The 26,463-nt window shown below is 41.1% G+C and overlaps 1 protein-coding gene across 3 annotated transcripts in view; it reads left to right on the top strand.

The window, feature by feature from the left end:
* Positions 1–26,463, top strand: part of NFX1 (nuclear transcription factor, X-box binding 1) — an 89,991-nt gene that overhangs the window by 12,561 nt on the left and 50,967 nt on the right. For all 3 annotated transcript variants that reach the window (XM_066256920.1, XM_066256918.1, XM_066256919.1), the window contains exons 3-7: positions 4,093–4,251; positions 6,937–7,014; positions 11,451–11,556; positions 15,783–15,854; positions 17,707–17,846. In XM_066256920.1, the coding sequence (XP_066113017.1) occupies positions 4,093–4,251; positions 6,937–7,014; positions 11,451–11,556; positions 15,783–15,854; positions 17,707–17,846 (555 nt within the window). The remainder of the gene's footprint in view (positions 1–4,092; positions 4,252–6,936; positions 7,015–11,450; positions 11,557–15,782; positions 15,855–17,706; positions 17,847–26,463) is intronic.

Here is a 26,463-nt window from a genome sequence, read left to right as displayed (position 1 = left end):
AAAATTTTTGCTTGTTGAACCTAATGCCACATCACCTTTTATCTACATCCCCTGCCATATCTTATCATTTATTAGCCTCCAAATCTCCCAGCCTTCACTTGTTAGTGCATCTAGCCTATCTCTTTTCTCTACCACAGTGGTTCTCAAAGTGTAATTCCAGACCAGCAGTCATCAGCGACGCCTGGGAACTTGTTAAAAAAGCATATTCTTGGGCCTTGCCTTCAATTTACTAAACAATTCTGGGAGTGGGGCTAAGCAGTCTTATCTTTTAACAGACCTCCAGGTATTTCTAAGGCATGCCAAATTTGAGGACTGATTTACCAGAAATCCTGCTATTATTCTGGGTGACTTCAGTCATCAAATGTATTGTGCCATCCTTGGGTTCTTTGATCTTTTTTTTTTTTCTTTTCTTTTTTTTTTTTCTTCTTCTTTCTTTCTTCTTTTTTTCTTCTTCTTCTTCTTTGATCTTTTTAACCACAGGAACTTTCACCTTCATTCCACCTCCATACCTACTACCAGGGCAGTAACCCTGGGGATGCTCCGTCTCTGAAATCTTAAAGTCTGTGTTCCACTTTCTGGCCATAAATTCCTGTCCTTCTGGCTCCCTCAGTTTCTTACACCTACTACTGGCTTTGCCAGCTTCGTACCCTTCTTCATTCTCTCTCTAGGCGTCCCTTACTATATAGGTCATATGAAGTATTATTCTTTTGCCAAGCCATCTGGCAGAATCCCATCCCTGGATTGATGGTGCAATCTACCTTTCTTCCTCCAAATCTGGATAACAGAATGCTGTTCCAGGAAATCACATGATAGTACAGAGGTGCTGCTGCAAATCATATGACTTTTTGGAGAAGCCTTCCTGAGCACCTTGTTTAAAAGCATACTTCCGCCTGACCAGGCGGTGGTGCAGTGGATAGAGCATCAAACCGGGATGCAGAGGACCCAGGTTCGAGACCCCGAGGTCGCCCCCTTGAGCGCGGGCTCATCTGGTTTGAGCAAAAAGCTCACCAGCTTGAGCCCAAGGTCGCTGGCTCAAGCAGGGGGTTGCTCAGTCTGCTGTAGCCTCCGGTCAAGGCACATATGAGAGAGCAATCAATGAACAACTCAGGTGTTACAATGCGCAACGAAAAACTAATGATTGATGCTTCTCATCTCTTCGTTCCTGTCTGTCTGTCCCTGTCTATCCCTCTCTCTGACTCTGTCTCTGTAAAAAAATAAAAATAAATAAATAAAAAAGACATAGACATATCATTAAAAAAAAGCAAAAAAAAAAAAAAAAAAGCATACTTCCCCCACTATTAGTTTTCCCTATCCTCCTTTCTTGGTTTTTGTCCATATCACTTATCTCTATTTAATGATGCTATATATTTTTTCATAATTTATTTGTTTATTGTCTTCCTTCCCCCACTAGATTATAAACTTCATAGGGCAGAAGATTTTTGTCTGTTTTGTTCACTGTATGTCCCTAGTGTTTAAAAATGACTGACACGTAAGTTTTTAGTAAATATTTTTGAAGTGATCTCCAACTTCAGTTGGCTTTCAGCACTGCCCATTTTCTCTTATATGACACTGGCCGGCTGTCCTTCCATTTTCATTGAAGACTATTCCAAAACTTTTTCCACTCATAAACCTTTTTAACATTCATCTCCCACAAACCTTTAGCATTCATTTCCCTCTGTCTCAGCAGACGTCATTGCCTCCTACTTCACTGAGAAAAGGGACATCATCAGATATATTTTTCTCAGCATTTTGCTCCCTTCATGCAAATTTAAAGGTACCTGTGCACGTTCTTTCTTTTCTTTCATTTTTGAGATCGTCTGTATTTCCTTCCATCAGTATTTTCACAGTCGCTATTCTAACTTCTCAGCCTGAAGATCTTTCCAAATCTGTTCTATTTTCCACAAGAAAAACTTACCCTGTTACGTGACCTCCTAGTAGTGTTTCCTTTCTTTCCATTCCAGTCAAATCAAGAGTTATTTGCTTTGTTTCCTTTTCCCTATTTTGACTCACTTCTCAGTCCTCTACCATCATTTCCACCTGACTCAGCTACTGGTAAGGTCATGCATGGCTTCCTATTTGCCACAGTCAGTGGAAAGACATGTTTCAGTCCTTGTTACCTTGGACTTCCCTTTGAGGTTGATGCAAAGATGGAGTATTTTTTGAAATGTAACTTCTTGACTCATTATTTATTCCTTCCTTCCTTCATTCAGTCAGTTGATGAATATTTATTGAGCACTTGGTATATGTCAGGAACTAGAAATACTATAGTGAACAAGGCAGATAAGACCCTGTCCCTGCCTTACAGAACATACAGTCTTGGGTGCATATGTATATATATATATATATATTTTTTTTTTTTTTTTTTTTTTCATTTTTTCATTTTTCTGAAGCTGGAAACGGGGAGAGACAGTCAGACAGACTCCCGCATGCGCCCGACCGGGATCCACCCGGCACGCCCACCAGGGGCGATGCTCTGCCCACCAGGGGGCGATGCTCTGCCCATCCTGGGCATCGCCATATTGCGACCAGAGCCACTCTAGCGCCTGAGGCAGAGGCCACAGAGCCATCCCCAGCGCCTGGGCCATCTTTGCTCCAATGGAGCCTTGGCTGCGGGAGGGGAAGAGAGAGACAGAGAGGAAAGCGCGGCGGAGGGGTGGAGAAGCAAATGGGCGCTTCTCCTGTGTGCCCTGGCCGGGAATCGAACCCGGGTCCTCCGCACGCTAGGCCGACGCTCTACCGCTGAGCCAACCGGCCAGGGCCTGTATATATATATATATACACACACACACACACACACACACACACACACACACATACACACACACACACATATATATATATATTTTTTACATTAAATTGGACAAAGTAATCTTAGGAGAGCTAATATTATCAAAGGATTAAAATGTGAGCTTTTGAATCATATAGCAGTGAATTTGAATTTTGAGTTTTTATTTTTAAATTGCATTTATTGAGGTAACATTGGATAATAAAATTATAGGTTTCAGTACAATTCTGTAATACATCATCTGTGTGTTGTATTGTATGATCACGCTAAGTCAAGTCTCCTTCCATCACCATTTGTCCCCCAACCCTGAATTTTAACTTTTTAATTTCTAGCTTTGTGACCTTGGGTAAGTGATTTAACCACTCCAAACCTCGGTTTCTATATCTATAAAATGGTACCCATATTACAGGCTTGATAAGAGAAATAATATATGTAAAGTGCTTTAGCACAGCACTGGGCCAGGTGTATTTAAGCTTAGTTATTTTATTCCTATAACCTATTTGGGCCTGAAAACATATAAAATAACATTGTGAAATAAATGCTAAAACATATGGACTCAAAAAATGAAAAAAAAAAATCAACACCAAAACTCAGCACTGAGAGCACATAACTATACTTGGAATAGAGAGACTTTATGAGATTGTGTTTTAGGGAAAAGTTTGGAAGTAAGTGAAGGTATTGAGGAATAAATTGGAGGATTCTTATGCCATACACTGGTCTCTGTCACCAGATGGCGAGATTCTGGAACCCGTGACTGTTCCTTCTTTAGTCTAGTGACCCTACTATGGGGCTTGTGATAGGCCTAAGCATATCTGTATTGAATGAAACAACTGAAGACTTGCAGACTACTAGAACCATCTCACCACCATGGGTTGTTGGAACCTGTCCAGGCTTTGGTTTGTTGCAGCTATCTGTTCATGGGCCCCTCCCTAGCCTGAACCATGGATCTGGTAGATCAGAGCACCCAGATAAGGAAGGCAAGGCAAAGCCCTACAGCCTGCTGTTCCTGTGGATGCTCAAGCTGTGTGATGAGGAGCGTTTGGCTACGTTGGTCGATTCCTGGGCAGTTTCTTAGGAATGTTTCTTCAATTGTGGGAATTACCACCTGAATGTCTACTTCCTTAGTCCTCTACCTCTGCAGATTCCTGCCCCTTTTTGGCCTCAAACTCTGAAGAACCACCTTACTCAGAATAAGACATCCCTTAAAACCTCTGTGGCTGGGTTCTTTCAAATGCCTTGCTGACCCTTGGTTGAAAAAGTAAGGATTGGTTTTCTGTGTTTGAGTTTATGTTTTGCTTATTAAACAGGTTCTCTAGTTGAACAACTAACTACAGAAAAATATGAGTGCATGGTGTGCTGTGAATTGGTTCGTGTCACGGCCCCAGTGTGGAGTTGTCAGAGTTGTTATCATGTGTTTCATTTGAGCTGCATAAAGAAATGGGCAAGGTCTCCGGCATCTCAAGCAGGTCAGTCATTTCTCTCTCTGAGTAGTTATACTCACTCATTTGATATGTTCGGCTTTTAAAATGCTTTAATTCTTTTTTGCCTGACCAGGCAGTGGTGCAATGGATAGAGCATCAGACTGGGATGAGGAGGACCCAGGTTCGAGACCCCGAGGTCGCCAGCTTGAGCGTGGGCTCATCTGGTTTGAGCAAAGCTCACCAGCTTGGACCCAAGGTCACTGGCTTGAGCAAGGGATTACTCAATTTGCTAAAGGCCCATGGTCAAGGCACATATGAGAAAGCAATCAATGAACAACTAAGGTGCCACAACGAAGAATTGATGCTTCTCATCTCTCTCCCTTCCTGTCTGTCTGTCCTTCTCTCTGTCTCTCTCTGTCTTTGTCACACACAGAAAAAAGAAAAAAAATGCTTTAATTCTTTTTAAATATTTTATCTGCAGGGAGAATATGTTGTCTCAATCCATTATTTCAGATGACCACTATTAAGCTATAGATCTTAAACCAGCTAAACATAACAATATTAAAATATGTTTAAGGTAAAATAAAATCAGTCCCTTCTACTGAAAAAGGTAGCTTTTATCCAAGTAACAACTACAGAAAACATTACTTACATAGTTGACTTTAGAAAATTTATAGAAAGCAGTTATTTAATTTATAATTGGAATGTTGAAAGTGATTTTGCCTTTAACAAATCTTCCCCATACTATTTGAAAGGCAGAAACCGTGGGCCAAACCAAAAACATGAGGCTAGGAAACAAAAAGGAAAATTTATTTTAAAACAACTAGGTGCAAGTGAGCTGAGACCAGCAAAGGGAGGGAATGTAGATATAGGAGCTGGGGGCTGCTGCTACACTCAGCTTAGCATATCCTGGTCTATGGCCTTGGTCCCTGACTTGACAATGAGTAGGAGTAGGTGGGGTGTTCAACTGCAGAAACATCTCAAGTACTTCTGATGTAGCACAAGCCTAATCAGCATGGTCCTACCTGATGTTCTTGGTAAATCTTCAAGACAGCCAGGGTCAGGTATTTCCCAGGAACAGTCGGGACCTGGGGCGACTGGACCATCTGCCTCTGGGCATTATCTGTGAAATTTCTTTCATAGACTCCCTGTTTTCTTAGGCTACAAAGTAAAGATTTGTGATTTAGCCCCCTTCAAGACTGGCTGTCTTCTTTCCTAACCTTAAGGTCGGTTTCCTCCCAAATGTTTGCTCCCAAGGACACTTCCCAGATCCTGCTGTGAAGACAGATATCTTTCTGCATTTCAGAGGGGAGGCCAGAAAGCCCTTAAGAAAGAATAGCAAGCAGGTTAACTATAACCTTACAATAGGGGATAAGAATGTTTTGTTTTGCCTGACCAGGCGGTGGTAATGAATAGAGCATCGGACTAGGATGTGGAAGACCCAGATTCAGGACCCCGAGGTCGCCAGCTTGAGCGCGGGCTCATCTGGCTTGAGCAAAAAAGGTCACCAGCTTGGACCCAAGGTCGCTGGCTCAAGCAAGGGGTTATTCGGTCTGCTGAAGGCCCGCAGTCAAGGCACATATGAGAAAGCAATCAATGAACTAAGGTGTCGCAACGAAAACCTGATGATTGATGATTGATGATTGATGCTTCTCATCCCTCTCTGTTCCTGTCTGTCTGTCCCTGTCTATCCCTCTCACTGACTCTGTCCCTGTTAAAAAGAAAAGAAAAGAAGAATGTTTTGTTTTGAGCCTTTCTTCCTCCTTCAGGCCTGCATTGTTCTCGGGATGGCAGCTGAGTAGCCATTTTATCTATCAGTATTTAGTGGGCTTTTCCCAGAGGATACTAGTATTTATGAATAGTGCAAATGTTAATAAAACACTTTCTGCACTGTGACTCATCTTCTAATTTAAGATATCTGGATTTCAAATATTTTATCCTTTTTTTAAAAGCCAAGATGTAGATAATGTTTACCCTAACATTAGAAATACTGTGATAGAACATTATCACTACAAAATGAAGTGATGATTGTGTGATGGAGGTGTTAGCTAACACTGTGTGATAATCATATTGCAATATGTAAATACATGTATATCAAAGCAACATGTTGTACACCTTAAACCCACATAATGTTTATATGTCATTTATATCTCAATTAGAAAAAGAACAAAAAAGTGGATACCTACTTGATTGTATCTAACATCCTTATAAATATAAGCCTAATGCAGTTTTTTAAATAGGTTTTTTTTTTTTATTTTGAGAGAAGAGAGAGATGAGATGCATCAACTCATTGTTGCTTCACTTTAGATGTTCATTGATTACTTCTTATACATGCCTTGACAGGGCTGTGGGTTGGTGGTTCAAGCCAAACCAGTGACACCTTGCTCAAGCCAATGACCTTGGGATCATGTTGATGATCCTGTGCTCAAGCCAACAACCTTGTGCCAGCTGGCAAGCCTACACTGAAGCCTGCAACCTTGGAGTTTCGAACCGGGGACTGTAGCTTTCCTGGTCTACACTCTATCCACTGCACCACCACCAGTCAGGGCTAAATGCAGTATTTAAGCAAAGCATTCAATATTGTGAATTTGTTTCTTTAAAGTCTTCATTTTTAACATGGAAATTACTACCACTGTTTTATTGTTGTGGTTTTCTATAGGCTTAAATATATTTAAATTGTGTGAGCTTTTCAAAGGAAATTATTTTGTTTTTCCCCCCATTTTTTGGCAGATGGCCAGAGTGGTTGGAGGTGCCCTGCCTGTCAGAATGTTTCTGCACATGTTCCTAATACCTATACTTGTTTCTGTGGTAAGTGGGTTTTTTTACATACATTGGAGTCTTTTCTACAGCATGCATTGTTCTTCATTTTCCATCCCAGGAGAAGTGGTCTGCTGGACATGTTTTACAAATTACTAATTAGACTTCAAAGCTACAAGGGTCTATAAGACAATATATGCATGTGGTCTATCACACAGCTAGAGTCACAGGCCTTTGTTGTCTTGGCAGGCTATTCTGGACAGGGGCCTTTCCATCATGCCCTCCAGGCTCATGCTGCTTCCAAGCTGTGGTGCTGGTCTCCTTGATCCTCACTTTAGACCAGAGCTGATCAGATGGCAAAGGCAGTGGTAGACATGGGCTTCTTCTAGCTTATAAATATTCCAGATTTGGGTAGCATGAATAAAGACTAGTGTTGAAGTATGGTTTATTTTAACCCAAGGAATCAGTCATTGACATTTATTATAGAGGTACTTTCTATAGACCAACATTACTAACTCTGTACTAGTGCCTTCCCTCTTTATGGAATCTTTCTTTCTGTTTTTAAATAGCTCAGTTCCCCTGTATGTTAGGAAAAAACTTTCTGTGATCCAGATGCTCATTTCTGCTGCTAGCCTGTCTCCTGCATGTCTTTCCCACGCTCCCCTTCCTGCCTATCTTTTAACAACTAACCTTTACTATGTTGTTGATTTTTCAAATTTTGTTTGTTTCTTTTTTTTTTTTAAAGAGACAGAGAGAGAGTCAGAGAGAGGGATAGATAGGGACAGCCAGACAGGAACGGAGAAAGATGAGAAGCATCAATCATCAGTTTTTCATTGCTACACCTTACTTGTTCATTGATTGCTTTCTCATATGTGCCTTGACTGTGGGCCTTCAGCAGACGGAGTAACCCCTTGCTTGAGCCACCTACCTTGGGTCCAAGCTGGTGAGCTTTGAACCAGATGAGCCTGCACTCAAGCTGGCGACCTCGGGGTCTCAAACCTGGGTCCTCCACATCCCAGTCTGATGCTCCATCCACTGCACCACCGCCTGGTCAGGCTCAAATTTTGTTTCTTAAGGTTGTCTCCATCCTTAAACCATTGCATTTTTACTTCTGTCTTTGTTACATTACTGAAACTGTTTTCAGAAGTCATCAGTGACCCCCTCCTGACCAGATCCAGAACTGATTTATAAGTTCTTATTCTCTTTGGCAGCAAATAGTCTTTGATACTTTTGCCTATGCCTTTTTTTTTTTTTTTTTTTTTTTTTTTTTTTTTTTTTTGCCTATGCCTTTTTTTGAAATGATTAGCTCGTCCTGCTTCTTTCTTCCAACTCTCCTTATTTTTCTAATTGTCTCATATTTCTTCTTTCCCATTACTTAACAGCAGCTTTCACCAAGGTGATCATTGACAATCAACTCTTCAATTTCTAGATTCTATCTTTTGTTGAATTCCCCAACTGTCTAAAATGCTATTTCTATTCTTTTCTTTAAATCCTCATCCACTATATCATTCAAGATCTGACCCCAAATACTCTCTTTCGGAGGAAGCTTCATTATTCTCTCTCCCATTTTAGCCATTCTTTTATTCAGAATCTTCTGGTCTTACATGTTTTATTGCCAAAATTTGACTCTATTAAATACTAAAGTAGTATTAATTGAATCAAAGGAATGAATATTCTAGAATGTACTACTAGAAAGGCAGCATAAAACTGGAAGCAAGCGATTAGTGGAAAGTTGGACAAATAGTATCAATACTAGGACTTGATTACCTTATTTTAAAGGACTTTTAAAACATAAAGTACCACAATGGATTTAAAAATCTTGTTAAAGCCTTCACTGATAAATTAGATATGAGACTATGAAGATAGAAGACAATGAGGTAAAAGTCAAGATGATCTGAGCAAGGTAAAATGCTGTGGGAGTGCAAATAATGGCCTTATTTTACCTGATGACTGTCTCACTCTGTTCTTCCTGAAGGCCATTAATTTAATATATTTCATTGAGAATTTACTAGTGTACCAGGCTCCATGAAGAAACAGGAATTGAGACTATTGACTTCTTATAGCTTATCATCTTAGAGTTAAGACATTTATTTAACTTGATGTTCTCCTAGAAGTACAAAGTACTATGGGAGATATCTGGGTTGACTTATGACTTCTGGCTGGATGATTTAAGGGAAGCCTTCATAAAGGAGGTAGAATTAAGCAAGGCTTGAAAACTAGGTAAAATCTTGATAGAAGAGAAGGTTTGGTGAATAGAATAACATAAACAGAAGTTCAAAACCAAGAAGGCTTAAGAATGTATTGAGAGAAGAGATAGTCATCTGTTACGGAGCCCAGGATCTATGAACGTGGGGTAGGAGATGACTGGGAATGTGGGGCTGACTACTTGATGCCAGGCTTAGACGTTGGAATCTCATTTGGCTGGCTGTCAGAGGCATCTGAGGGTATCAATGTGATTCTTATTGAGCTTAATCTCATGGCAAGTGAGTGGAGTATTTTGGGGCCTAAGCAGTTTCGGTACTAGTAGTTAACCCAAGTGAAGAAGAATAAAAGTTTGTAATCGGTGTTAGAGTGGGACAGAAAGGAAGGGGGTACAAAATTTCACAGGTAAACAGGAATTTACAGCAGGAAGAAAGGGAGGAGCCCAAATGTGGTTCCAAAGTTTCATGCTTTTGGAAATGGTGATACCAAGGACAAAAAAGGGCAGGTCAGGAGAACCAGGTTTGGTGGGGATGATAAGTTCAGTTTAGAAATGTTGAGTTGGAGGAGTCAGACATTCCGTGAGAGATGTTTGTTTTGTGTTTTTTTTAATTTAAATTTTATTAATTTTTAGAGAGGAGAGAGAAGGGGGAGGGAGGAGCAGGAAGCATCAACTCCCATATGTGCCTTGACCAGGCAAGCCCAGGGTTTTGAACCGGCGACCTCAGAGTTCTAGGTCGACACTTTATCCACTGTGCCACCACAGTTCAGGCCCCGTGAGAGATGTTTAACAAGCAGTTAGGAGCATTTGAAGAACTATCAGGATTTAGCATTAATAGTTGTTGCAGTTAAGAGTAATAGATGAGACTCAAGTAGGGAAGGAGTGAAAAAAGGGGTCTATTGCAGAACCCTGGCCGAAAAACAAATAAAACTATCATTTAAAGTCAGGAAAAAGAGGTGGAGCCATTGAAAGATGGCCAGGGAATGTCAGGTCACTGTATCGGAGCAAGAAAGCATAGTGGTAAGGAAGATTTTCCAGTAATCTGGAGATAAGGTTCTGGCCAGTAGAGAGGCTTGAGCAGGAGTAGAAGGGGAAAAGAGATGAGATACACTAGATAAGAAAATTGACAAGATTTGGTGATTAAGTGGAATATAGGAAGAAAAAGGGATGACTAGTTTTTGTGTGACTCTCACAGTGATGGTGTTGCTGACAGAAATAGGGAACACTGAAGAGGGTGGGATTTAAAACAGAAGATGCTAACTTTGGCTGCAGATGTAGGCGGTTTGAAGTGACTGTGAAACCCCAAGCAGAGATAGATGGTCAGCAGACTGTTAGACATGTAGGACTGAAATGGAAAATTCAGGGCAATGCAGAAAATGTAGATTTGGGGATCATTCACCTTTAGGTGTATGAAACCTCACAGCATGAATAAGAGTTTTGAAAGAGATAGGCTAGAGAAAAAAGCAGAACCAAGGACTGGGGACAGATATCATTTAGGGCAGGGGTCTCAAACTCGCGGCCGTGCGGCCCGCCCACCAATTTTGTGCGGCCCACAGACTAATCAAACTTCGTGGATTAATCTGCGGGCCAGTCTGCAGCGGCACAAAATTGGTGGGCGGGCCGCATGTGGCCCGCGGGCCGCGAGTTTGAGACCCCTGATTTAGGGTATAAGTTGTTCAAGTAAGGATAAACTTTCCTAGGGCAAAGTGGAGTCCTATGCCTCAGTTTTACTCATCCTGTCTCTCTGCTAAGTTGATGAAAGATGCTTACTAAAGATTGTGGAGTGACATTGATTATATAAAATAGCCCTTTCATGCCTACTTTATAGCACTAGAATAGGTGAATTTCTACTGTACAGGGGACTTACGTCCTTGCCATTTCTTACTGCTTCTTTTTTCTTCCATTGTTCTCTTGCCTTATTCCCTTTTCAACCCTTACACCAGATATTCCGATATCAATTCAAGGCCCATTTACAGAAGGCTTATTTTGTAGTTTTTTTTCCTTGGAATAAATGTGTCCACTAGTCAGAGTGGCACCTTTTTATAAGTAAAAATTTCTTTTTATTTATCTTTCCCAGGTAATCCATAATTTAAGATTTATCATACTCATTGAAGCTTTTGATAAGTAGCATTACATTCAAATTTTTATTTTAGGATGTGAGGTAATATGTTTGTTAAACTAATGAAAACCATGCTGATGTTCCATGCTGTCTAGCTATATTATTGCATTAAAGTCTAGGATGCATTTGAAGTTTTTGCCATTGATTGTCTGATCTGATATGTTTTAGGCAAGGTAAAGAATCCTGAATGGAGCAGAAATGAAATTCCACATAGTTGTGGTGAGGTTTGTAGAAAGAAGCAGCCTGGACAGGACTGCCCACATTCCTGTAACCTGTAAGTTGGAATGCTAGACCCCTGGGGGTCCTTGGTGGCAACACTTTGCATGGCTTTGAGTTTATATATCTGGTTAGCATGTAACAGGGCAGGGTAAAAGTCAACATGGCATCATTCACTTGCTCTGTAAAAATTTTTTTTTAATTGATTTTAGAGAACAGAGAAAGGAAGGGAGAGGGACAGAGAGAAAGCTGGAAGCATGCATTTGTTGTTCCACTTAGTTGTGTGGTCATTGGTTGTTTCCCGTATGTGCCCTGACCGGGGATTTAACCCACAGCCTTGGTGTTGGGACACGCTCTAACCAACTGAGCTAACCAGCCAGGGCCTACTTTATAAAAGTTAATTCATTGAATCATTAAAACAGCCCAGTGACGTATAGCTCTTTGTCATCTCCATTTTACAGATGAGGCTCAGAAAGGGCAGATGTCTTGCCTAAGGTCATGGTGCCAGGACATAGTGGAGATATTAACACTGCTGTCTTCTAAGATGAAATATCTCCCATTGACATCCAGGTCCAAGAGAGTTTATAGGACAGACTTCTGTTTGGGGAAAGGCAATTGGGTAGGGTCCTATTGGGTATTGGTTTTAGGATGTGAATCCCAACCCTGCAATAAGTAGCAGGCTTTAGAATATATCCAGTCAGTTTCTGAATAATAAGATAAATGCACAATAATAAACAGTTGATCAGTTACAAGTAAATTTCTACAAGCTTTGCCCTCAAATCCAAGGTTTGATTCCTGGGTTTGAGTCACTTTACAGTTATGTGAGGTTGGAAAACTTAATTCTTTGAATCTGTAATATGTTAATATGAGTGACTTATATGAGTTGATGTACCTAAGAGGCTTGGTACAGAGCCTGGCACATGTGTTAAATGGTCAAAAATGGTAATTCTTGACCAAATCTAAGAGGAAAACAGACACCAGAGTGTTATAGTACTTCTACTGCATAGAGCAGAAATAAATATTGGACTGGAGGGCTCAGGATCAAGATGTGGCGGTGGTGCTGGGGAATTGTCAGTCCCGGGAAAGCTATTCAAACTGGACTCAACTGCAGGAGTTGCCATCTTCTGGGCAGTCAGTCCTCCTCTTTCTTTGTCTGCTTCCATAGATCCTTCCTTAGAACCCAGGGATTCATCTGTTTTTAAATTATTCCTACCTGTAGTTGGTATTTTAAGTAAATTCATTAATAATAAATTAACCCTTTGCATGAAACTATTTTTCTGAACCCGTTAGTAGAAGTGGGCCCCGTCATGACTACCAGAGAACATCAAATGTGATATAGATCAAGGTGGTCAACACCATGTCTGAAGGAAAAGGCGGCCATAAAATTTACTTTTTTGTGGCTTGGAAAGTCTATTCTCAATTTGGGAACTGACCTTTTACTCCTCTCAGGACCCTAGAGATTGCCATCCATACCCCAACAGCACCTTCCTTTCAAAAGAAAGCTTTGAGTTTCTCTAATTTATGTTTATCAGAACTCAAGCCACAGTTGGCCCCTTTATCTTTTTCGATTGTTCTCATAGATTATACAATTCTCCAGAGCAGTTGTTCTCAACTCTAGCTACCCATTAGAATCGTTTAAAAAGAGGTTTTTTTTATTTGTTTGTTTTTGTTTTTGTTTTGAGAGAGAGGAAGTGGGGAGTAGGGGACAGGGGTGGGTGGGAGGGAGAAGCATCAACTCATTGTTCCACCTAGTTGTGCCACTGATTGAGTCTCATATGTGTCCTGACCTGGGGCTTGAACTGGTGCCCTCGGGAATGAGCCAATGCCCTCAGCACTCCTGGATGACGCTCTGTTCACTGCACCACCAGCCATGGCTAGGGAGTTTGTTTGTTTTTTCAGCTAGAGAGAGAGCGAGTAGGACAGACAAGAAAAGAGAGAGACTAGAAGCATCAATTCTTTGTTGTGGCACCTTAGTTCATTTTTTTTTAATCTTTTTATTTATTTTTATTTATTTATTCATTTTAGAGAGGAGAGGGGAGACAGAGAGAGAGAGAGGAGAGACAGAGAGAGAGAAGGGGGGAGGATCTGGAAGCATCAACTCCCATATGTGCCTTGACCAGGCAAGCCCAGGGTTTCGAACCGGCGACCTCAGCATTTCCAGGTTGATGCTTTATCCACTGCGCCACCACAGGTCAGGCCCCTTAGTTGTTCATTGATTATTTTCTTATATGTGCTTTGATGAGCAGGCTCTAGCAGAGCAAGTGACCCCTTATTCAAGCCACCAACCATAAGGTCATGTCTTTGATCCCATGCTCAAGCTGGTAACACCATGCTCAAGCTGGTGAGGCTGTGCTCAAGCCGGATGAGCCTGCATTCAAGACAGCAACCTCAGCCCTGGCTGGTTGGCTAAGCGGTAGAGTGTCGGCCTGGAGTGTGGAAGTCCCAGGTTCGATTTCTGGTCAGAGCACACAGGAGATGCCCATCTACTTATCCACCCTTCCCCCTCTTCTCTCTCTATCTTTCTCTTCCCCTCCCGCTGCCAAGGCTCCATTGGAGTGGGTTTGGCCCAGGCACTGAGGATGGCTCTATGACCTCCACCTCAGGCACTAGAATGGCTCCGATTATGCCCCAGAGGGGCCAAGCGTCACTCCCTGGTGGGCATGTCGGGTGGATCTTGGTTGGGCGCATGCGAGAGTCTGTCTGTCTGCTGCTCCCCTGCTTCTCACTTAGGGAAAATACAAAAAAAAAAATCCAACCAGACTTTATAGGCACACCTGGTTTTAATACCAAATTCTATTAGCCTGCTTGATTAATTAGATTTGGCTTGATTGACTTTGAATTCCCAAAGGACAGTGTTTTGCCATTACTTAGAAAGAGCCCCAATCACCCAAAAAAAATTACTGTAGAAGTTCCACAGTGTTTTAAGTAGCGGTATTTCTGAACAAGTATGTAATTTACCAGGGTGTCTGCTTTGAAGAGGGCAGTATATATATTTGAATATATAATTCCATTTTCTTTTTTTTTTAATTTAGAAATTAAATTTAATGGGTGACATTGATCAGTAAGAGTACATAGATTTCAGGAGAACATCTCTACAACATTTGAACTGTTTGGTTGTGTTGTGTGTCCATCGTCCAAAGTCAGATTATTTTCTATTGTTATATATTTGTTCCTCTACACTCCCTTCCTCCAGTCCTCTCCTCCCGGTAACTACTTCACTTTTATCTATGTCCATGAGTTTCAGTGTTATATCCCACCTATGTGTGAAATCATATAGTTCTTAGCTTTTTCTGATTTACTTATTTCACTCAGTATAATGTCCTCAAAGTCCAGCCATGTTGTCGTAAATAGCAGTATATCATCATTTCTTATGGCTTAGTAGAATTCCATTGGGTATGTACTACATCTTCTTTATCCAGTGCTCCATCGAGGGACACTTGTTTCCAGGTTTCGGCCACCGTAAATAATGCTACAGTGAACATGGGTGGGGGTACATGTGTCTTTGCGCACCCATGTTTTTGAGTTCTTTTGGTAGATACTCAATAAAGGGATTGCTGGGTCATATGCTAATTATATTCTTAAGTTTTTGAGATACCACCATGCTGTCTTCCATAATGGCTGTACCAGTTATAATTCCATTTCCTAATTATTTTTCCTTTGGCGTCTTTATATCATGGCTCCTATAAAAAGCATTCTGTCCAGAGATCTAATTCTTCCCTATAGCATATAGCTAAGCCCAGTTCTTTCCAGGAGTCCCTTTTCCCTTTGTTCTTTCCATGTGTTACCAGCATGCCTCCCCTCAAGTCAGCCTTCTTTTCACTGTTCCCATCATTAGCCCATTAGCTGGTTATTATCTCACTGGCTGATGAGAAAATGGACCTCGTAGATTTGAACTCTGTTATTTTGCAGAGGTTCTAAAGGACTCTGTTGGCTATCCTGCCATTCACCTGAGTGGCAAGCAATTTTCATTTCTGCATACTGCACAAAGTGGGTCTAGACCATATTTGAAAATGTCATCTTTGACTGTCAGACCCAAAATAATATACCAGTATTTTGACTTGGGCTTTACTTTTTGGCTAAATATTTTAAAATTATATTGCTATCAATTTTTTCTGTATAAAAACATTGTTGGTATCTTTTTTAATAGTTTAATCAACTTTAGACAAATGCTAAAACATTTCACAATAGGTCCATTTGTTGCCATATTACAATAGGATCAGTTGGGCAGCTTTGTTTAGGTTTGGTGTATAGGAGTGATTTATTCATTCAAGTTTTCTTTTTCAGTCTCTGCCATCCTGGACCTTGCCCACCCTGTCCCGCGTTTATGACTAAAACATGTGAATGTGGACGGACCAGGTAAAGTTAGAATTGTACACTAAAGAAGACTCATTTTCCACATTGATGATTTATGTGTGATTTTCTAAAATAGAAGATTAGTTAGGTAGGTGTAAATACTATTTATTTAATAGCATTAACAAATAAATGGTAGGCATTGCCTGATTGGTGGTGGCGCAGTGGATAAAGCATCAACTTGGGACACTGAGGCCCCAGGTTTGGAACCTTGAGGTCCCCAGCTTGAGTGCAGGCTCACCGGCTTGAGCCAGGGGTTGCTGGCTTGAGTGTAGGATCATTGACGTGATCTCATGGTCGCCGACGAGCAAGAGGTCACTGTCTCAACTGAACCACCAGTCAAGGCACATATGAGTAGCAATCAATGAGCAACTAAAGTGACACAACTACGAATTGATGCTTTTCATCTTTCCTTCCCTGTCTGTCTGAATGAATGAATGAATGAATGAATAATGAATGGTAGCGTAAATAGTACTTTTCTATAAATAGTGGTTTTCTGTGCTGCCTTGATCCTATTTTGCTATCTTATAAGTGATTAAAAAGTTTTATGCACAGTGAGGTTACTTATTGAAAAGCCAGGGTGACAGGGACTTTTTTCTTAACCTCTCTACTGGACACTGGGTAAAAGAACCAGGAATTGAACCCAGGCCTTTTTAGGTCTGGAAGGCAGGAATCATTACCTGTGGCTAGCACAGTGTCTGACTTCTAGGTTTTCAGTGAATGTTGTTGAATGAAATAATAACATCCTAGAGCCTGCCCTCTTTCATTGCAGTACAAGTTCTGCATCATCAGTTCAGGGATCACTGATAACTGTGTAGTGCTCTAAGGCCCAGTAAGATTACAAAATGATTTCTGAACCCTAAGATGAGATGGGATTATGCAGATTTTTAGTAATGCACATTTGCATAATGTTTATTGAACTTATGGGGGGTAATAGTGTGGCTTAGTCACATGCAGGGGCTCTGGATCAGAAAGACCTGGTCAGATCTTGGCTCTGCCACTAACTAGTTGTTGATCTGGGCAAGTTGCTTGGTCTCACTGAGCTTCTTTCTCTTATCATAAAGTAGAAATAATAGTGTTTTCTCATGGGGCTGATGTTAGCCATGATGCTGAACACTGGAAACTGAACCTCTAGTATATAATGGTGGCTTTTTAAAACAAAATATGTAGTTAAAGTAGGAAGTAGGGGTTAGAATAAAACTCTTCATGTGGGAGAGTAGACTCCAAGAGCTAAACCATTAACCTGGAAAGAGACCTGAAGACAAATTGTCTGAAAGCCCTGGCCTCATATTCTTCTTTAGCTGATAATTCAGCAAAATCAGGATGTTTATTAGAACAAAGCCAGAATGATTTCCCCATCCTGAATCAAAGTTACATACAGTATGTTCTTAAGTATTTTAGCTGCATAAAATGCCAGTGCCAGCTCCCAGGAGAATGCCATTGTGTGTTCATTCTGAAAATTTAAATTAGAACTGTACGTCCCCAACTTCCCTCCTGTCATCTCTTAATTACTGTGGGAGCTCCAGGCCCTTTCCCCTCTTGCGTGCTGCTTCATGGGAAATCAGAGAAGAAATCACATATGACAGAAACTTAAGAATAGGCTTCAGTTCCTCACTGGTCAGAAAGTAGGGGACAGAGAAAGGTAGAATGGGAAATAAGAAAAGCAAAGGAGGAAGAAGTGGAAAGAGGAGAGTAATTGAGGAAATAAGGATTGGAGGAAGGAAACAAAGAAAAAGTTGGCGAAATGGGGCCAAGAGAAAGGTTTAGTGGGTTTTTGGAGAGGGCTTGGGCTTCAGTACTAGTTTAGCTGTCAAACAGAACCTTAATGCCCAACATTAAATTGATATTGTCTTTATAGGCACACAGTTCGCTGTGGTCAGGCTGTCTCAGTCCACTGTTCTAACCCATGTGAGAATGTTTTGAATTGTGGTCAGCACCGCTGTGCTGAACTGTGCCATGGGGGTCAGTGCCAGCCTTGCCGGATCATATTGAGCCAAGGTAAGTGGTAAACACGTCATCCAGCAAAACTTATGTTTTTTTGGAACCTTATTTATGATTGTCTTGATGATACGGATTTGTTTCAAACCTGTAGTCACAAAGACTTTTTTGTACCTTGGGTAGAGAGAACTGGAGATAAATTAATGCTTAGAATGGTTTTCACTATATTAGTTATATAATACCAGGATAGGTCATTGTCTTACAGAATTTGGACAGTAAATTTTAAAATGTCATTTAAAAGTAACCACTTGGGAAAAATTTAAAAGTAACTACTTGAAAAGGATCCAGAAAGGTCAAAATAATCTTGAAAAAGAATGAAGTTGGAAATTGTGTTTTCTTTGGGTTTTTTTTTGTATCTTTCTGAAGTTGGAAACGGGGAGGCAGTCAGACTCCCGCATGCACCCGACCGGGATCCACCTGGCATGCCCACCAGGGGGCGATGTTCTGCCCATCTGGGGCATCACTCTGTTGCAACCAGAGCCATTCTAGCGCCTGAGGCAGAGGCTATGGAGCCATCCTCAGCGCCCGGGACAACTTTGCTCCAGTGGAGCCTCAGCTGTGGAGGGGAAGAGAGAGAGAAGAAGGAGAGGAGGAGGGGTGGAGAAGCAAATGGGCGCTTCTCCTGTGTGCCCTGGCTGGGAATCAATCCTGGGACTCCTGCACGCCAGGCCGACGCTCTACCACTGAGCGAACTGGCCAGGGCCCTGAAGTTGGAAATTGAACTACCTGATAGTTCAAAACTTACAAATTTATTATAATTTTGACTGTTGTTTTTGGTGTAAAGATAGACTATTAAATCAGTGGAAGAGAATCCAGAAATAGATCCACATATATAGAGTTAGTTGATTCTTAACCAAAATGTTAAGATAATTCAATGGGAAAAAGAGAATCTTTTTACAAATGTTGCTTGAACAATGAATCTGAACCCCTATTTCACTGTTTATTCAAAAATTAATTCTACATGGATCATGGACTTAATTGTAAAACCAAGAAACATAAGCTGCTGCAAGAAGCTGTAAGAATGTTTTCATGACTGGGTTTAAACAAAAATATTTGGACAGAGCAACAAAAATAGTAATCATAAAAGAAAAAGTAAATTTTATCAAACTTAAACATTTCTACTCATCAGAAGGAAGTGAATTTAAGGAAATGAATAGATAAATTACAGATTGTATTTTTTTTTTTCTGGCAGAGACAGAGTCAGAGAGAGGGACAGATAGGGATAGACAGACAGGAAGGGAGAGAGATGAGAAACATCAATTCTTCATTTTGGTTCCTTAGTTGTTCATTGATTGATTTCTCATATGTGCCTTGACCATGGGGCTACAGCAGACTGAGTGACCCCTTGGTCGAGCCAGCGACCTTGAGCTCAAGCTGGTGAACCTTGCTCAAACCTGATGAGCCCATGTTCAAGCTGGCAACCTCAGGGTCGAACCTGGGTCCTCCACATCCCAGTCCGACGCTCTATTCACTGCGCCACCACCTGGTCAGGCAATCACAGATTGTATGTAAAGTACTCCTACGTATCAACAAAAAACGGTGAACAGCCTGACCTGTGGTGGCGCAGTGGATAAAGCATCGACCTGGAAATGCTGAGGTTGCTGGTTCGAAACCCTGGGCTTGCCTGGTCAAGGCACATATGGGAGTTGATGCTTCCTGCTCCTCCCCCCTTCTCTCTCTCTCTGTCTTTCTCTCCTTTCTAAAATTAATAAATAAAATAAAAACAAAAATTAAAAAAAAAAAAAAAAACGGTCAACAACTTAATTAGCAAAAGACTTAGATACTTCACGGAAGAAATATATATAGCCTGACCAGGTGGTGGCGCAGTGGATAGAGCGTCAGCCTGGGATGCTGAGAACCCCGGTTTAAATCCCCGAGGTTACCAACTTGAGCACAGAATGATCCGGCCTGAGTGTGGGCTTACCAGCTTGAGCGTGGGGTCACTGGCTTGAGAATGGAATCATAGACATGACTCCATGGTTGCTGGCTTGAAGCCCAAGGTCGCTGGCTTGAGTGAGGGATCAGTCACTCTACTACCCACCCCCTCCTTCATCAAGGCACATATGAGAAGCAATCAATGAACAACTGAGGTGCTGTAATGAAGAGTTGATGCTTCTCTTTCTCTTTCTCTCTCACTAAAAAAAGAAAGAAAAGAAATATATATAAATAACTAATAGCTGGGCCTGACCTGTGGTGGTGCAGTGGATAAAGCGTCGACCTGGAAATGCTGAGGTCACCGGTTCGAAACCCTGGGCTTGCCTGGTCAAGGCACATATGGGAGTTGATGCTTCCAGCTTCTCCCCCCTGTCTCTCTCTCTCACTCTCTCTCTCCCTCTCTCTCTCTAAAATGAATAAATAAAATAAAATAAAAATTAAATAACTAATAGCTTAAAATGCTTAACATCTTTAAACACTAGGGAAAAGTGCCTGACCGGTGGTAGCACAGTGGATAGGCATCGACCTGGGATGCTGAGATTCCAGGTTTGAAACCCTGAGGTCACTGGTTTGAACACAGGCTCACCAGCTTGATCACAGGGGTCACTGACTTGAGTGTGAGTGGTTGCTGGCTTGAGCCCAAAGTTTGCTAGCTCAAGCAAGGGGTCACTGGTTTGGTTGGAGTCCCTCAGTCAGGGCACATATGAGAAACTATCAATGAACAACTAGTGCTGCAACTATGAGTTGATGCTTCTCCCCCCATACTCTCTTTCAAAAAAACAAAACAGAAAAAAAAACCTAGGAAAAAGAAAAAACCACAACAAGAGTAAAATAGTATAACCACTTTAGGAAACAGTCTTTTATTTTATTTTATTTTTTGAATTTTTCTGAAGTTGGAAACGGAGAGGCAGTCAGACAGACTCCCGCATGCACCCAACCGGGATCCACCTGGCATGCCCACCAGGGGGCGATGCCCTGCCCATTTGGGGCGTTGCTCTGTTGCAACCAGGGCCATTCTAGCGCCGGAGGCAGAGGCCATGGAGCCATCCTCAGCGCCCGGGCCAACTTTGCTCCAATGGAGCCTTGGCTGCGGGAGGGGAAGAGAGAGACAGAGAGGAAGGAGAGGGGGAGGGGTGGAGAAGCAGATGGGTGCTTCTCCTGAGTTCCCTGGCCAGGAATTGAACCTGGGACTCCTGCACGCCAGGCTGACGCTCTAGGAAACAGTCTTGAATTCCTTAAAAGGTTAAACATAGAATTACTTTGTGACCCAGCAGTTTCACTCCTAAGCGTACACCCAAAAGAGATGAAAAAAATATAGATGTACACAAAACTTGTGAATGTGTTTATTGTAGCATTATTATAATAGTCAAAATGAGGAAATGATCCAAATGTCTATCAACTGATGAATGGATAAACAAAATGTGGTATGTCCATAAAATGGAGTACAGAATCTCCTTGACTTATGATGAAGTTACATACCAATAGCATCTTAGCCTAGCCTACCTTAAACATGCTCAAAACATTTACATTAGCCTGAAGTTGAGCAAAATCATCTAACACAGAGCCTATTTTATAACACAGTGTTGAATATGTTGTGTAATTTTTTATGTATATTGCTTTCACACCATCATAAAGTTAAAGGATCATATGTTCTGACAGGTGTGAGGTGGCATCTCATTGTGGTTTTAATTTGCATTTCTCTAATGATTAGTGATGTTGAACATTTTTTCCTATGCCCATTGGCCATCTGTATGACCTCTTTAGAGAAGTATCTATTCAGTTCTTTTGCCCAAGTTTTGATTGGATTATTTACTTTCCTAGTGTTTAGTTTTACAAGTTCTTTGTAGAGTTTGGTTATTTTTCTTTATTTATTTTACAGAGACAGAGAGAGAATCAGAGAGAGGGATAGACAGGGACAGACAGACAGGAACGGAGAGATGAGAAGCATCAATCATTAGTTTTTCGTTGTACATTGTGACACCTTAGTTGTTCATTGATTGCTTTCTCATATGTGCATTTACCACGGGCCTTCAGCAGACCGAGTAACTCCTTGCTGGAGTCAGCGACCTTGGGTCCTAGCTGGTGAGCTTTTTGCTCAAACCAGATGAGCCCACGCTCAAGCTGGCAACCTCGGGGTCTTAAACCTCAGCATCCCAGTTCGACACTCTATCCACTGCGCCACCGCCTGGTCAGGCGAGTTGGGTTATTAACCCCTTATCGGACATGTTGGTGAATATGTTCTCCCATTGTGAGGGTTGTCTTTTTTATTTTGTTCATGGTGTCGTTAGCTGTGCAAAAGCTTTTTAGTTTGATATAGTTCCATTTGTTCATCCTGTCCTTTATTTCACTTGCCCGTGGAGTTAAATCAGCAATATATTGCTGCAAGAGATATAGGAGAGCTTACTGCCTATGTGTTCTTTCAAGATGATCATGGTTTCATGACTTACATTCAAGTCTTTTATCCATTTTGAGTTTATTTTTTTGAATGGTGTAAGTTGTCAGAATGGCACTCATTAACAAAACAATACATAACAAGTGCTGGCAAGGGTGTGGAGAAAAGGGAACCCTCCTGGACTGCTGGTGGGAATGCAGACTGGTGCAGCCACAGTGGAAAACAATGTGGAGATTCCTCAAAAAATTAAAAATAGAACTGCCTTTTGACCCAGCTATCCCACTTCTAGGAATATATCCTAAGAATAACAAATCACCAATTCAAAAGAAGAAATGCACCCCTATGTTTATTGCAGCATTGTTTACTATAGTCAAGATCTGGAAACAACCTAAGTGTCCAGTGGACTAGTGGATCAAAAAGTTGTGGTACATATACACGATGGAATACTACATGGCCATGAAGAAGAAGGAAATCTTACCCTTTGCAGCAACATGGATGGACCTGGAGTCTATTATGCTAAGCGAAATAAGCCAAGCAAAGAAAGAAAAATATCATATGACTTCACTCATATGAGGAATCCAATGAACAATGAAAACAGGAATGAAAGAGAGGCAGAGAAAGGTCAAAGAGTCCAGAGGGAAAGGGGAAGAGAGGAGGGGACCAAAGAAAGGAAAGACATTAGTGAAAGTATATAAACATAACACAGAGAGATAGAGGGCAGGATAGTAAATTATGGAGGAAAAGGGGGAAGGTGTGGGGGGAGGGGGCAAAGGAGATATCAAGGAGAACAAGGGGGGAGGGAAGGAGATATATTCTAAGGTACACTTGTAACTATGTAAACACAACAAATTAAAATCAATTAAAAAAATCATGTTGAATCATTAGTTGAGGATTGTTTACATTATTCAGCCAAGAGAAGGAATGAAATACATGCTGCAAAATGGGTGAACCTCCAAAACATTATGCTAAGTGAAAGACACACATCACAAAGGATCGTTTATTATATGATTCCTTTATTTTTAAGACTGCCTCTAATCAGGAAGGGTCCTAGAATACAATGTACTGGTGCCCTACGGTAGGTTTTTTTTGTTTGTTTTGTTGTGATTTTTAGCAAGAGAGAGACAGACAGGAAGGGAGAGAGAGGAGAAGCATCAACTCATAATTGTGCCACTTTAACTGTTCATTGATTGCTTTTTTTTTTACAGTTACAGAGAGAGAGAGAGAGAGAGAGATAGGTACAGACAGACAGGAATGGAAAGAGATGAGAAGTATTAATCATTAGTTTTTCGTTGCGGCACCTTAGTTTTTCATTGATTGCTTTCTCATATGTGCCATGACTGTGGGCCTTCAGCAGACAGAGTAACCCCTTGCTCGAGCCAGGGATGTTGGGTCCAAGCTGGTGAGCTTTTGCTCAAACCAGATGAGCCCACACTCAAGCTGGCAACCTCGGGTCTCAAACCTGGGTCTTCCGCATCCCAGTCCAACACTATCCACTGCGCCATCGCCTGGTCAGGCTCATTGATTGCTTTTCATATGTGCTTTGACTAGGGGGCTCCAGGCAAGCCAGTGACCCCTTCCTCAAGCCAGCAACCTTGGGCTCAAGCCAGCGACCTTGGCCTTCTAGCCAATGACCATGGGATTCTGTTCATGATCCCACGCTCAAGCTGGTAACCCCATTCTCAAACCCGATGAGCCTGTGCTCAAGCTAGTAAACTCGGGGTTTCGAGCCTGGGTCCTCAGTATCCCAGGTCAATTATCTACTGTGCCACCACCAGTCAGGCTATAGTGTTTCATTTTATTAAATTTTACCTTAGTGTGATGCTGTTGATCTTTGTGGTTTTGTTTTGTTTTGTTCTGTTTTTAAATAAAATTAGTGAGTGGTAGAGAGAAAGAGACAGACAGGGACACAGACAGGACGAGAGAGAGATGAGAAGCATCAGTTCTTCATTGCGACACCTTAGTTGTTCATTCATTTTTTTCTCATATGTGCCTTGACCAGGGGACTACAGCAGAGCTAGTGACCCCTTGCTCAAGCCAGTGACCTTGGGCTTCATGCCAGCGACCATGGAGTCATGTGTATGGTCCCATGCTCAAACCAGCGACCCTGTGCTCAAGCTGGGGAGCTCGCGCTCAAACTGAATGAACCTGTACTCGAGCTGGTGACCTTGGGGTTTCAAACCTGGGTCCTCAGCATCCCAGGCCAACACTCTATCCACCGTGCAACTTGCCTGGTCAGGTGATCCTTATTGGTTTTTACAATAAGAAATTTCCCTGTGAAATGTTTTGTGGTGTGTGCTAGAAGGATTTTATGTAAGGAACTATGACTTATATTACTCAATGTTCTCTTTATGGGTTCTTTTGAGAAAATATACTGTCTGGTCTTAGTTCCAAGAATAGTTGTTTTTCTTCAAAAGCTATTGACTACTTTTTTATCAGGAAGTCTGTATAACTGACCTACTGTTTGTCTTTATAGTGTATATATTTTTTAGCTTTGATTCATTCTATATCCCTACCACTGTTTTTCTTTTTTCCCATTTCTTTTTTTTACAGAGACAGAGAGAGAGAGAGTCAGAGAGAGGGATAGATAGGGACAGACAGACTGGAACGGAGAGAGATGAGAAGCATCAATCATTAGTTTTTCATTGTGACACCTTACTTGTTCATTGATTGCTTTCTCAAATGTGCCTTGACCATGGGGCTACAGTGGACCGAGTAACCCCTTGCTCAAGCCAGCGACCTTGGGTCCAAGCTGGTGAGCTTTGCTCAATCCAGATGAGCCCACACTCAAGCTGGCAACCTTGGGGTCTTGAACCTGGATTCTCCGCATCCCAGTCTGATGCTCTATCCACTGTGCCACCGCCTGGTCAGGCTCTTTTCCCATTTTTTATTTATGTTTTCTTATTATGTTTCAGTAATCTTTACCTGCTGCCTCAAATTCATTTCAAGTTAAGGCAGGAGTTAAACATATACTGGTAGTTTGTTCTTAGAATAGACTGTGGTATGGGGAAGTCCCTTTGATTTCTGCTCCATTTTTAACTTTTGATTCTTACTGGGCTTTTACTCAGTTAAATCAATCTTTTTGTACAAATTTATATGGATCCCAGTCTCTTCTGTTTGTTTGCTTTCTTCTTCTGTTTTTGTATAGTTGATTTTTCAGACTCAGTTGAAGATTTTTCATTTGTCTACACTAAGTAACTGGCAGAGTATTTTGGCCATGAGTATAGTTCATGTTCTCAAATTACAATTTTCCTAGGATCCCTTTCAGCTTTATCTAGACTTTTAATATGCATTTCTTCATTCCTAGATTGAAACAGGCTGACCTGTTTCATTTCATTGATGTTAAGACTGGTATTAGAGACCTTCAGACTGTCTTTGTTCCTTAATGCTCTTCAACCAGCTCCATCCAGCTCTTCAGTCATCAGCTCATACTTCTGTTTCTTGTACCTAAGCATAGCAGAGCTTTTTAGTATTGTGCTCAGATTATTTCCTCATTGATTAGGGGCTCCATTTTGTTTCTGCTGTTACAAGTTTCTTACTCTTGATTCTTTTATTTGCAGCTACTTGTACCTCTGAAAGAAGCCTCTGTTTTGTTTGAGCAGAAACTTAGCAAAGAAAAGCCTGCTTGCAGAAGCTCCTAGTTGCTAGGGTTTATCAATTCATTGATTCTAAAAATATTAATTGAATTTTTTTCATCATTTATAAATATTAATTCATCCAGTAAGTGTTGAATGAATGAATTTTAGAACAGGGGATAAAACTGCACATGTACTTAAGACCAAAAACAACCACAACCACATACTTAATAGAATTTAAATTTCTGATCATTCCTGCATATTGGATAATCTCCAATTAAAATATCAGTATAGCTTTCATTCATCAAAGAAAATATTTTACTCAAGTTCCCAAAACAAATTTGAGGAGTTATGTTGGATTTGAATTGAGAAAAAAGTCCCAGTTAAAATATAGAAACAAAGTTTTCATTTGGTGGAAGCTGAAATCAGTGTATACATTTTAATTAAAGATCTGTCCCATGTGGCATTTTTCAAGTTTTTATTTTAATTTTTAAAATATTTTTATTCTTTTTAGGAGCAGTAATGTTTATTGATTTTTAAATAATGAAGGCTTGAGAGTTTAAATCAGAGTTTCAGTATGCAAAAGCAATTCATTTGTTCAACTGACCTTGGTATTTATGATTAGCCGAGAATTTGATTAAGCAGGGGTATGTATATGTTATCATCTTGCAGTGTGAGAGTGCTTCCCCTGTTTGTCCTCCCCCCTTACCTCCCTTGC

Source organism: Saccopteryx bilineata, chromosome 2 (genome assembly GCF_036850765.1).
Source record: "Saccopteryx bilineata isolate mSacBil1 chromosome 2, mSacBil1_pri_phased_curated, whole genome shotgun sequence".
NCBI classification, from domain to species: domain Eukaryota; kingdom Metazoa; phylum Chordata; class Mammalia; order Chiroptera; family Emballonuridae; genus Saccopteryx; species Saccopteryx bilineata.
This window is presented reverse-complemented; position numbering and strand designations above follow the sequence as displayed.